The sequence below is a fragment of the Ahaetulla prasina genome, chromosome 1 (assembly GCF_028640845.1).
Source record: "Ahaetulla prasina isolate Xishuangbanna chromosome 1, ASM2864084v1, whole genome shotgun sequence".
Classification (NCBI taxonomy): domain Eukaryota; kingdom Metazoa; phylum Chordata; class Lepidosauria; order Squamata; family Colubridae; genus Ahaetulla; species Ahaetulla prasina.
This window is the reverse complement of record NC_080539.1, coordinates 5,695,298-5,708,861: the sequence shown is the minus strand read 5'-3', so window position 1 is coordinate 5,708,861 and position 13,564 is coordinate 5,695,298. Positions and strand designations below refer to the sequence as shown.

The window sequence follows — 13,564 nt, the reverse complement described above, 5'->3', positions numbered from 1 at the left end:
CCCCAGCCAGCAAAGCTGGCTGGGGAATTCTGGGAGTTGAAGTCCTTCAGGCTTAAAGTTGCCAAGGTTGGAGACCCCTGGAATAGAGGGTAAGATAGAGGAGGTGAAGGAAGGGGAAGGAGAGGAAGACAGGATAGGGGATATGAGTAGGGGAGAAGGTGAGAAAGGAGGGAAAGAGGAGAGGAATGGGGGAGAGGAAGAGGAAGGAGGAGGGAGAGAAGGAGGAAGAAGAGAAGAAAGGTGAGGAGGGAGAGAGGGAAAAGAGGAGAAGGTTTGTTGTAAAATGAAGGGAAAGAAAGGGTAGAAGAGCAACTCCAAATGTAATTCAAACGTTTTATCTTTGTACTTTCTTCAGAGAAAATATTTATGATTATTTATGGACAAGAGAATGTACATTTACAGCATGTATATAAGAAAAGAGAAAAAGACAAAATTTTCATTAAAAAAAAAGGAATTCTGGGAATAGATGTCTACCCATGTTTAAAGTTGCCAAGGGTGAGAAAAGACTGCGTTAAGGAACGGAGAAGAAATATTTTGCCCACCACAGCAAAGATGGGGAATTAATTTTGCCTTCCAATCTTTGGTGTCTTGTCGCATTTCTTTTTATCTTCCTGCCCAACAGAATGGCGTTAAGTGAGATTTTCACCCGGCCTCTGACAACCCCAAAAACCTCAATCCCAAACCCAGGCGAGAATTCATATTTGGTAAGATGGATGAATGCAAAAGAAAAAGGAAGAGATTTAAATGTATTATCTTCCTTGGGTGAGAGATGGAGCGAAAATGCGACTCGACACGTGAGAACAAGAGAGAGAATTAGAGAGGTGGTGTTGGGGGCGGGGCAGGAAAGAAATAAAGGGGGGTGTCGGACGACATCCGAGAGAAAGGGGGGAAAAAAAGATTCTGAAAAGAAAGAGAAAAAGGAATGAGAAGTGAGGATAGCAAGAGTCTGATTGGCAGAATTTCCCCACCCCCCCTAAGGTCTTCCTGTAAAAAGCAGAATTGTACATAAAAAGGGCTTACAACCTTGGCTTACAACCAGAATTTCCACTGTTAAGCAAAGCGGTCGCTAAGTGAGTCGCACTCAATGACCTTCTTTGCCACGGTCGTTACGCGAAACACCGGAGGTGAATCACGCAGTCCTTAAGCAAACCCAGCTTTCCTTAGCAACTTTGCTCGTCAGAAACTGGCTGGGAACTGGCTTTCTTTCTTTCGTCAGAAAGAAGTCTTGAGCCGAGGACTCTGCGACGGCCATAGAACACCTGGATTTTGATCACATGACCATGGGGGCTGTTGCAACCGTCTTAAGTGCGAGGACTGATGACGAGTCGCTTTTTTTTTCCAATGCTGGTGTAACTTAAACAGTCGCTAAATAACTGGTGTTGTCAAGGACTTCATGTAATCTTCACGTGCATGTCACCCCAAAACATGCCTGCTCCTAACACCCCTCAAATCTACTCCCTCTCCAGCCCACCTTCCCAAAAAATAACTCCCCCCAAAAAAGTATGATTGGATGTTCTTGCCCCAAAATGTGGACATTACCAAAACTTGTCTCCGGTCTGCAACTAGGATGATTAGGCGACTGGAGGCTAAAACATAGAATGAACGGTTGCAGGAACCGGACATGGCTAGTCTACTGAAGAGAAGGACCAGGGGAGACAGGAGAGCATCTTCCAATATTTGGAATATCCAGAGAGGAGGAAGGAGGTCAAGCTATTCTCCAAAGCACCTGAAGGCCAGACAAGGAACAATGGATGGAAACTGAACAAGGAAAAATTCAACCTGGAAATAAGGAGGAATTTCCTGACAGTGAGGACAATCAATCGATGGAACAGAAGTTGCCTTCGGAAGTTGTGGGAGCTTCATCACTGGAGGCTTTCAAGAAGAGATTTGACTGCCATTTGTCAGAAATGGTGTAGGGTCTCCAGCTTGGGCGGGGGTTGGACTAGATGACCTACAAGGTCCCTTCCAACTCAATCTGTTAAATATTTCTATCACATAAGCTATGAAACAGAGGAATGGGATAGGATAGGATAGGACAAGACAGAAAATAGAATATGGAACAGAGCAACCTTAACAGAGTTGGAAGGGACCTTGGAGATCTTCTAGTCCAACCCCCTGTTCAGGCAGGAAACGGTATACCATTTCAGTCTTGTACCCGAGTAATGTTTGAAGGGGAAATTCCCTGAATAATACTGGTAGTCCTCAACTTACAACCTGTCGTGTCCCATTCCCCCTCCAACGTCCGGGTCTAGGAAGTCCGTATCAAGCGTGGACACGAAGCCTCTGCAGCTTTGCCAAATTCCTTTCAGATTTCTCAGGGCAGGCAGGAATCCAGGTTGTGACTTCAGCAAACGAAAGTTGCTTGACTCAAGCTGATCCTTTATATAGGCTGTGGGGTGTGGCTCCATGACTCAGCACTTATCCAGGCCTGCCCCTCCCTTCCTTCTGCTGACGTCACCTCTCAGATCTCCGGAAGCGGGGATCCGTCCACTGTGAATTCCCTTCCTCTGGATCTGCTGCCGGTAATTCTAGTACATGGCTGGCTCCCTGCTCACAGCTGTAGGAGTGAGGTTTGTTTATTTATTCCCAACAATCTGTCCAGGCATGGGGCCAAGGCTGGGGGCTGGAGGCATACCAGGCCATTCCTCTTCATTATCAGACTCTGAATCTGATAGCAGGCCCGGGAGGTGACAGGAGGGGCCCGGCTGAGGAGAGGAGGGAGGGAGAGGCACAACACAACCGTTCATTTAGTGACCATTCAAAGTTAAGACGTCATTGGAAAAAAAGTGGCTGAGGACCATTTTTCACATTTACGACCGTTGCGGCGTCCCCCATGGCCATGTGATCAAAATTCAGACGCTTGACCACTGACTCATATTTATGACGGCCCCAGTGTCCGAGGATCACGTGATTCCCTTTTGCGACCTTCGGACAAGCAAAGTCAACGGGGAAACCAGATTCACTTAACAACCATGTCACTAGCTTAACCCCTGCGGTGACTCGCTTCACAAAGGTGGCAAGAAAGGTCGTTAAAATGGAACGAAACTCCCTCCACCGATTTTCTCACTTAGCACCATACATTCTGGGCTCCATTGTGGTCGTACATCGAGGACTGCCTGTAGAAACCCAAAGGCTTCTCTTTTTCTCCCTCAAACATCGGAGAACGAAGGATTAAAAAACAAAACAAAACCAGAAATCCGCTAAAAAAAGAAAAGAAAACAGAAAGGCAGATGTTTGCAACAAACCCGGTGGCGACTGCCAAACGAAAACCAATTGCAAATGTAATTTTTGCACCGAGCTTTTAAAAGGACGATACGTACGGTTGCGGGCAGGTGAAAGGGAAAGCGGAAAGTCAATTATTTAAAAAACCTTGAGATTGAATGCAGATTATATATATATAGAGAAAGAGCTTGCCGGATGAGGCATGCAAACAATGCTGAGATATTTTTTTTTCTTAGCCGGCGTGGTAGAGAAGCTGCTTTCAATACCAGACACCGATGACAAGAGCTGCAAGCCACAAAAAGAGAACTTCGCAGCGATGATTAAGTACCACATTATCCTGGATGAGTTTTCTACCCAAGGGGGAGGACTGGGGGGAGAAATACTAACAAAAGCAGCATTGACGGAGAAGTGGAAGAATGATGAGGCATTGAACGTTGGTGGCACCGCGGTTGGAAGGAGACGAGAGGCAAAAGGCGGGGACAGGGACCTTGAAAATCCATCATCCTGGGCGGGTGGGCTTCTTGGCAGCTTCTCCAAGTTCCGGTGGAGAGAACGTTCCAGCCTCAGCTTTCTTTGTGCGAAGAGCAAAATTGGGAACAGAAGTCCAACGGGTGGGGAAGGCCCGTTTTTCGCTCTACCCACCCTCCTAGAAAGGCTCTGGAGCCTGGGGAGAGTGAAAATGGGCCTATTGGGTCCAGGCTCCAGAGCCTTTCTAGGAGGCTGGGGAGGGCGAAAACAGTCTTCCCCACCACCCTCTGGAGGCCGGAAACAGACCATTTGCCAACTTCCAGTCCCACCGGAAGGCCTGTTTTTCACTATCCCCAGGCTCCAGAGCCTTTCTAGGAGGCTGGGGAGGCAGTTTTCGGCCTCCGGAGGGCCTCTGGCGAAGATGCGGAAGGCCATTTTTGCCCTCCCCAGCCTCCTAGAAAGGCTCTGGAGCCTGGGGAGAGTGAAAAATGGGCCTACTAGGTCCACCATGCCATCGCATGACAAAAGTGGGGGGAGGATGGGGGAGGGGAGTCGCGCATGCATGTACAGGGGTGGGGTGCATAAATTATGGGTGTGGGCACATGGGCGCGTAACACACACCCCCACTCTTCCCGCTTTTGGCACACAATGGCAAAAAAGTTAGCCATCACTGCCATATATCATTTCAGACAGGTGGTTGTTTGGTCTTTTCTTAAAAAACTTCCAGTGAGGAACCACCTACAACTTCCAGAGGCAAGGTGTTCCATTGGTTAATTGTTCTCACTGTTAGGAAGTTTTTCTTTAGTTCTAGGTTGAATCTAGGCTAGCTTGGTTGCTCAACGGCGAGACATGGGTGAAGCGGGCACAGCAGCGCCTCTATTTTCTGCGTCGTATGAGAAAAGCGCATTTTACTTCCCCTGTCCTCTCCACTTTCTGTAGAACAGGGGTGTCAAACACAAGACCTGCAGGCTGCGATGTGGCCATCCTGGTCTTCCCAATGTGGAAAGATCAGGCCAACGTGGCTTTGGCCCAGTCTACCCAATGCGAAGAGGAAACATGCCAGCAGTTTAGGGTGTGGCATCAAGCTGGCCACGCCCTCCCAGTCAGCCACACACCCCCAGTTGGCCACGCCCCCCCCCCGCCCCCCAAGGTCAACCTTAATGCAGCCCTCAATGAAATTAAGTTTGACACCCCTGCTGTAGAGGGATGATCAAGAGCATCCTGTTGTATTGCATTACTGTCTGATTTGGAAGCATCACTGTTTCGGACAGGAAGGCAATGCAGAGAGTGGTGAGGACAGTAGAAAAGATGATTGGCAATTCACTCTCTTCTATCCAGGACATGGCACATAAGCGATGCCTGAGGCAGAGTCCGTAGGATTGCCTGGGTAGGTGTGTTCTTGGTGGTTCCTTCATTCGGCTGTCATTTATTGTTTGTCTGAGTTGGCAATTCCTTCATTGGGGTAAACAGAGAATAACCCCACTGCCTTCTCGCACTGATGATGTTACCTAGTTGGATCATGAAACGTCTGCAAGAAAACAACCAAGCTCAGAGAGCACCAAGCACCCTACAAATAAGAGATGGGGGGAAAACAGCACTCAGGGGCAGTTAATAAGGGCCTGATGACGGAGGGAGGCTCCCAAAAGTGAAGATGACATCACAATTTGCAGTTGAAACCCCACTCCTTTTGAACACGTGCTATCACACATGCAACTACAGAAATCACATTTAGACTTATTTACCGCTTCATAGTGCTTTCCAGCCCTCTCTAAGTGGTTTACAGAGTCAGCCTCTTGCCCCCAACAATCTGGGTCCTCATTTTAACCACCTCGGAAGGACAGATGACTGAGTCAACCTTGAGCTGGTCAGGATCGAACTTCCTGGCTGTAGGCAGAGTTAGCTAGCAATACTGCCTTCTAAACACTGCACCAACACAGCTTTCTTGTTTCCCTTCTCGTTTTCCTTTCCTTCTTTCCTTTCCTTTCCTTTCCTTTCCTTTCCTTTCCTATCCTATCCTATCCTATCCTTTCCCTTCCCTTCCTTAGCAATAGCACTTAGACTTATATACCGCTTCATAGTGGTTTACAACCCTCTCTAAGTGGTTTACACTACACAGTCAGCCTCTTGCTCCCAACAATCTGGGTCCTCATTTTATCAACCTCAGAAGGACAGATGGCTGAGTCAACCTTGAGCCTTTCAAGATCGAACTTCCTGGCTGTGGGCAGAGTTAGCCTGCAATGCTATATTCTAACCACTGCGCCTCCAGAGAGAGAGAGGAAGAATGGAAGGAGGGAAGAAAGGAAGGGAGGACGGAAGGAAGGAATAGCAATAGCTGTAGACTTATTTACCGCTTCACAGTGCTTTACAGCCCTCTCTAAGCGGTTTACAGAATCAGCCTCTTGCCCCCAACCATCTGGGTCCTCATTTTACCCACCTCGGAAGGATGGAAGGCCGAGTCAATTGTGAGCCAGTCAGAATCAAACTCTTGGCAGTAGGCAGTGAATTAGCCTGCAATACTGGATTCTAACCACTGCCCACCACTACGCTTCGGTTGCCAGGGGTTGCCCTCTTGACTTTTTTGATCTGCAGGTTGTCTTGGCAAGTAAAAGGATATACACATTTTTCCCCATCTGGTGCAATTATAGCCAATCTCGGCTGTTAAAATAAGACTAATCCTGAGAGCAAGCTCCATGTATAATAAAAATACTTTATATGAAATCGACAACATACAACATACGATGTGCAGAAAGGAGTTTAAGAAAATCTCCATTGCAACAACAGGGATTTTTTTTAAAAAAAGGTGATTCTCAGGAATCCATAATAATTAGAATAGGGTTTCTCAACCTGAGGCATTTTCAAAGGGGTGGATTTCAACTCCCAGAATTCCCTAGCCAGTACGAGGAATTCTGGGAGTTGAATGTATGGCTAACTCCAGAATCACCATCATCATCGTTTTAACGATCCCATAATGCCTTGTGAAGTGGAGTCTGGGCAACTGAATGGAGCTAGCAGAGTGTTTTCATGGCCGGATGCCTTTCCCATCCCCAATGCGGAGTTTTGTTCGGCAGATATCTTCTCATTGTGCCCAGAGAGGAAAATATCTGCCTCTGCCTAGGATCAAACTCACAGCCTCCTGATTGTGAGGCAAGAGCTCCACCTCTAGGTCACTGCACCACTCCTGATTCCCCACCCCCCCAAATAAATCTTTATACTTTAAGCCCGTGATGGCGAACCTATGGCACGCATGCCACAGGTGGCACATGTAACCATATCATTGGGCACATGAGCTCAGCTCCAGCACGCATGTGCGTGCCGGCCATCTGATTTCCAGGCCTTCTGGGCCCACCAGAAGTAGAGAAACAGGCTGTTTCCTGCCTCCGGAAGGTAGTGGGGAAGGCCCCTTTTTTTTTTCCTCACCTGGCTCCAGAGCCTTTCTAGGAGTCTCTGGGGAAGGCGAAAATGGCATTCTCCACCCCTCCGGAAGCCGGAAATGGCCTGTTTACCAACTTCCGGTGGGACTGGAAGGCCTGTTTTTTGCTGTCCCCAGCCTCCAGAGCCTTTTTAGGAGTCTGGGGAGGGCGAAAATGGCCTTCCCCACCCCCCCGGAGGTCCTCCGGAGGGGCAACTTCTGGGTCCATCTTTAACCCTCCCTCCTTGCACCGCAGAGGAACTCACAATGCAAAAAAAAGGATGGTGTTTTGTGAGTATGCAGATGTGAGACAATATTATGCAGGGATCCAAATTCCAAGGTTTTTTTAAAATCCCAGTCCTGTTACACCTTGCTGCCATTTTCAAAGAAAAAAAAATATTTCCAGGGAACATGGGAGAAATCTCAGCATCGGCAGGCTAAATCCATCCTGGTTGGGAAAATCCAATTGCAAGGATATTTTAAGGAGGCTCCTTGTTTTTGGCCGTTCCCGGGTGTCAAAAAGACCGACCAGCTGGCAACCAATGAAGGCAGAGGAGCGACTGAGCGGCAGGGGTGGTTGTTGGCCATGTGGGCAACGGTCTGTGTGTGTTCTTCCTCCGATTCCTTGGTTGAACATCTGCCTTGAGTTCGACGTGGAAGGATAAAGGCGGCAAGCTTTGGAGATCCATCATCGCCAGCGACATTTCAAGATGCGTCTTCTCGCTTTTTAAGAAGAGGAAAACAGGAAACCGTTATCAGTGCACTGACAAATTTTGGGAAGAGCGACAACAACAGACAGCAAGAGATTTTAGCTGGGACTTGCCCTGCAAAAGTTTGCAAACTTTTGTTGGTCCAAAATGTTGTGACCTGTTTCTTAGCTGCAGTTAAGTAGTTGCATATAGAACTTTTGCTCCAAATCCTGATGGCTTCTCATGAGCTTCCAGAACACATTTGGTCTAGTGGTGAAGGCACCAGAACTAGAAAATGGGTGACTGTGAGTTTTAGTGCTCTTTAGGTATGGAAGCCGGCTGGGTAACTTTGAGTTAATTACTGGGAGAATGTGAGTTCTAGTCCTGTCTTAGATATGAAAGCTGGATGGGTGACTTTGAGCTAATTACTGGGAGGCAGTGAGTTCTAGTCCTGTCTTAGGCATGAAGCTGGCTAAATGACTTTGGACCAATCACCAGAAGACTGTGAGTTCTATTCCAGCCTTATGCATGAAAGTCAACTGGATGACTTTGGCCCAAAAACCAGGAGATGATGAGTTCTAGTTTTACCTTGGGTATGAAAGCTGGCTAGGTGACTTTGGGTCAATAACCAGGAGATGGTGAGTTCCAGTCCTGCCTTATGCATGCAAGTCAACTGGATGACTTTGGACCAATCACCAGGAGATGGTGAGTTCTAGTTCTGCCTTGGGTATGAAAGCTGGTTAGGTGACTTTGGGTCAATAACCAGGAGATGGTGAGTTCTAGTCCTGCCTTACGTATGAAAGTCAACTGGGTGACTTTGTGCCAATCACCAGGAGATTGTGAGTTCTAGTTCTACCTTAGGCATGAACGCCGGCTGAATGACGTTGGGCCAATCACCAGGTGACATGAATTCTAGTCCCTCCTTAGGCACGAAAGCTGACTTTAAGTCTCCTGACCATAATACAGCTACAAAATCCTGCTGCCAAGCTTTGTTTAAAACCTTTAGGTTGTGTTAGCACTAGGTGCTGATGCTCACCCTGGGGATATCTCTGCTGTCATTATCCTCTTGCCGGGAGCCTTTTTACGCCATGCATTTTAATCTTTGTTTGTTTGAGATCATAATAAAGCTTAAAATCTCTGATCTACAAGAATGCATTACCTGGGCACTCAATCACTGCCCCAGACACTTGGCAAAACAGTATGTTTGTGTATAAAATTTCACAAGTCAAAGCACCCATATGCTCACACGCCAGCTAGATAGCTAGATCATTTCCAAGAAAGGATAAGCCGTCGCAGGATTTTATTCCAGCCAGTCTTCAAAGCAGCTGCTGTGTTTCCCCAAAAAATAAGATCAGGTCTCATATTAATTTTTGCTACAAAAGACGCATTAGGTCATATTTTGGGGAAAATACGGTACTAAATGCCTCTGTCTGTTGACAATCTTAACTGGGGCTTATTTTGGGGGTAGGGCTTATATTACAAGCCTCCTGGAAAATCATGCTAGGACTTATTTTCCGGTTGGGTCTTATTTTGGGGGCAATACAGTATTTTTTTTTTTAATAAAAAAGTTTTATTTTTACAATCATATCAAATAATTCATCCAATGTACAGTTATATACAATTAGTCGGGCTTGCCCAGTCACCACCACCCTTTTTAACACTCTTCCCTCTTCTACCTTCTTTTACTTTCCAAACCTTCCTCTCCTTCTCTTATCTACATCCTCTCCTCCCTCCCCCCTACACCTTCCTTCTCCCTCTTCTACCCCTCTTCCTTCCTCTTCTCCTCTTTCCTACCTCCTACTCTCTCTTTTCTCCCTCCCCACCGTTCTAAAATGGTAACTGGGCAGACCCGACCCTACATTAATTATATTTATACATCTTCAATAATCCCTGTACATTAACCATCACTCCATCTCTACCCTCAACCCCCAATTCTCCTCCCCTTACCCCCACCCCCACCCCGACTTCCCAGAACAAAATGCAGGGTATCAAAACTAACAATCATAATCCAAAATAATTCCTAAATTATAATCTCTAGTCACTCCACACTTAATCACACTCTCAATTCCCCTCTCCTTCAGAAATATATCTAATACAAAATATTTCCTAAATTTACTCATATGCTATTTGATATTTTCAATACAGTATTGAATGCATCCATCTGGCTGATTATCTTAACTAGGGCTTATTTTGGGGGTAGGGCTCACGTTTGACTTATTTTCCAGTTAGGTCTTATTTTCGGGTAAATACGGTAGCCCTCCACTTACAACCACTCGTTTAGAAACAGTTCGAAGTTACAACGGCATTCAAAAAAAATGAGTTATGACTGGGTTTTTTTAACACTTCTGGCCACAGCAACGTCCCCAGGGTCACGCGATCAAAATTCAGGCGCTTGGCAACTGGCATGTATTTATGACGGTTGGAGCAGCGGGGAAGTCACATGATCGTCATTTGTGACCTTCCCAGCCGGGTTCTGACAGGCGAAGTCAGCAGGGGAAGGCAAACTCCCCTGGGGAGAAACAGACTCAAGCTCAATCCCTCCAAGACGGAGTGGCTGTGGATGCCAGCACCCCGGTACAGTCAGCTGCATCCGCAGCTGACTGTTGGGGACGAGTTAGTGGCCCCAAAGGAAGTGGTTCGCAACTTGGGCGTCCTCCTGGATGGACGGCTATCCTTTGATGAACATCTGGCGGCCGTCTCCAGGAGGGCTTTTTACCAAGTCCGCTTGGTCCGCCAGTTGCGTCCCTTCCTTGACCGGGATGCCTTATGCACAGTCACTCACGCTCTGGTTACGTCTCGGTTGGATTATTGCAATGCTCTCTACATGGGGCTGCCCTTGAGGTGCACCCGGAGGCTGCAGTTAGTCCAGAATGCGGCTGCGCGAGTAGTAACGGGAGCCGCTCGTGGCTCCCACGTAACACCACTGCTCCGTAGTCTGCACTGGCTTCCTGTGGTCTTTCGGGTGCGCTTCAAGATTTTGGTTACCACCTTTAAAGCGCTCCATGGCTTAGGACCCGGGTACTTACGAGACCGCCTGCTGCTACCCTATGCCTCCCACCGACCCATACGCTCTCACAGAGGGACTTCTCAGGGTGCCGTCCGCCAAACAGTGTCGGCTGGCGGCCCCCAGGGGTAGGGCCTTCTCTGTGGGAGCATCGACGCTCTGGAATGAACTCCCCCCTGGCCTACGTCAAGTGCCTGATCTTCGGACCTTCCGTCGTGAGCTCAAAACATACTTATTTATTCAAGCGGGACTGGCATAATAATTTTGATTTTAAATTGGGGTTTTATTAATATTTTTAAATATTTTAAACTTAATTTTAATCATTAGCCGTTTTGTAATTTTGCTAGGTCTTAATTTGTTTTTAATTGTATATACTTTGTATTTTATCTCCGGCTGTACACCGCCCTGAGTCCTTCGGGAGAAGGGCGGTATAAAAATTCAATAAATAAATAAATAAAATAAATAAATAAACTCGCTTCATGACCAAATTCATTTGACATGTGCAGCGATTTGACTTGGAAAGCACGTAAAATGGGCCTGAACACACTTGGCAACAGAAAGGCTGGGTTCCATTGTGATCGTTAAGTCAAGAACTACCTGTTTTTAACCCGCTTTTTTCCCAACCAAATCAAGTTTGGATATGAGCCAGCCGTGTGCAGCAGCTGCCAAAAAAGCCAACACAGTTCTGGGCTGCATCAACAGAGGGATAGAATCAAGATCACGTGAAGTGTTAGTGCCACTTTATAAGGCCTTGGTAAGGCCACACTTGGAATATTGCATTCAGTTTTGGTCCCCACGATGTAAAGAAGATGCTGAGACTCTAGAAAGAGTGCAGAGAAGAGCAACCAAGATGATGAGGGGACTGGAGGCTAAAACATACAATGAACGGTTGCAGGAACTGGGTATGTCTAGTTTAATAAAAAGAAGGACTAGGGGAGACATGAAAACAGTCTTCCAATATCTCAGGGGTTGCCCCAAAGAAGAGGCAGTCAAGCTATTCTCCAAAGCACCTGAAGGCAGGACAAGAAGCAATGGGTGGAAACTGATCAAGGAAAGAAGCAACTTAGAACTAAGGAGAAATTTCCTAACAGTTAGAACAATTAATAAGTGGAACGACTTGCCTGCAGAAGTTGTGGATGCTCCAACACTGGAAATTTTTAAGAAAATGTTGGATAACCATTTCACTGAGATGGTGTAGGGTTTCCTGCCTGGGCAGGGGGTTGGACTAGAAGGCCTCCAAGGTCCCTTCCAACTCTGTTGTTATATTATATTAAGTCTGTGTTTTTCTCCCATTCTGTTTTAACCTAGGCTTCCTTAGAAATTAAACAGCACAAACCTAGTCCTGGGCAAACCTCTTTAAGTCATACGGCTTTAAATTACTTCCATTTACAGTCCGCAAGGCTTGATAAACCGTCTTTCAGAGGAAGGTCCACCTATCTCCCGTGGAACGCTGCCAAAGAGCTAATTTCCAGACGCAGGGCAAGGCCAAACTTGGCGCAGAGTCACAAACAGAATTTTCAAATCTTGAACTGGCCAGATGAACGAATTGCTTCCTGCAAAAGCTCACATCCCGTTCGCTTCTCTTTTATGTCTTATGAGAGGGGCCGATCATCTCCAAGCCTTACTCCCAAGTCGACCCTTGATTCCTTAATTGTTCCTGTCTCCTGGCAGCTCTGCACATGCGCACACTGGGAACAGGCTCACACTGTTCTTCCGCCTCGCTGATGTCAGACTCCGGAGGCAGCAAAGAACTCCCAGATGGCCCTGGTCCCCTCTCTGCCTCCAACTCAGAGCCATTGTCTGAGCCTTCCCTAGACTCCCGGACTGGCCCACATTCCTCCCCAACCTCCTTATTGTCCGAATCTGCTGCCAACTCTGCTGGCCGCTGGCAAGTCACAACACATTCCTAACCAGGAAAAAAGAGGTAATTTTCTTTGCCCTATTTACCAGGAGCGCTTCGGACGGTATCGCTATCTCCATCTTCACGGTCACTCTGGTAGCCCTCCGGGGCACTGTATCGCTCGCTACCCAGACTGCTTTGGCTTTCTGATTTGGTGCTTCCCAGAGCCCGTCCGGTGCTCCCGCTTGGCAACCGGGCAGCCTCGCCACTGGAAACTGGAGGAAGCAGAAATAATAATAATAACAACAATAAATTGAACGTGATCCTGAGTATGAAAACCAGCCTTATTGCTGGATAGGAAGCCAATAGGACAAAATTCCCGTGAATAAAAATGTAAATTGAATAGCAATAGCCTTTAGACTTATATACCGCTTTACACCGCTTTACAGCTCTGTTGTGCCTCGCTCGCCCCCACCACCACAGCCGGGCCCCTCTCGTCTCCTGCCGGACGCTGATAGTGCAGACGAATGGCCTGACATGCCTCCAGCCCCCAGTCCTGGCACCATGCCCGGACAAACGGAGCAGCTGGGCCCCTCCCCCACATCATGTGAGCCTGGGGAGTGTGAAGCCTGTCACGAGCTGGAATTGCCGGCAGCTGGAGGCTGGAGGGACCCACGCTTCCGGAGAGTGGAGAGGCGACGTCAGCAAAAGGAAGGGAAGAGGGGCAGGCCTGGATAAGTGCTGAGTCATGGAGCCACACCCCATGGCCTATATAAAGGATCTGCTTTCTGGCATTCTTTGAGTCAGGCAAAGTCTAATTTGGATTGCTGAAGTCACATCCTGGTCTCCTGCCTGCCCGGAGAACTCTGACAGAACTTTGGCAAAGCTGCAGAGGCACTCTTGATATGGACTTCCCCGACCCGGCCGTCAGA

At 47.5% G+C, this 13,564-nt stretch overlaps 1 protein-coding gene across 1 annotated transcript in view; it reads right to left on the bottom strand.

Moving 5' to 3' along the window:
- Window positions 1–13,564, bottom strand: part of LOC131188537 (rabphilin-3A-like) — a 289,054-nt gene that overhangs the window by 229,739 nt on the left and 45,751 nt on the right. Inside the window, exon 8 of the mRNA XM_058163849.1 lies at window positions 12,740–12,907. Within this exon, the coding sequence (XP_058019832.1) occupies window positions 12,740–12,907 (168 nt within the window). The remainder of the gene's footprint in view (window positions 1–12,739; window positions 12,908–13,564) is intronic.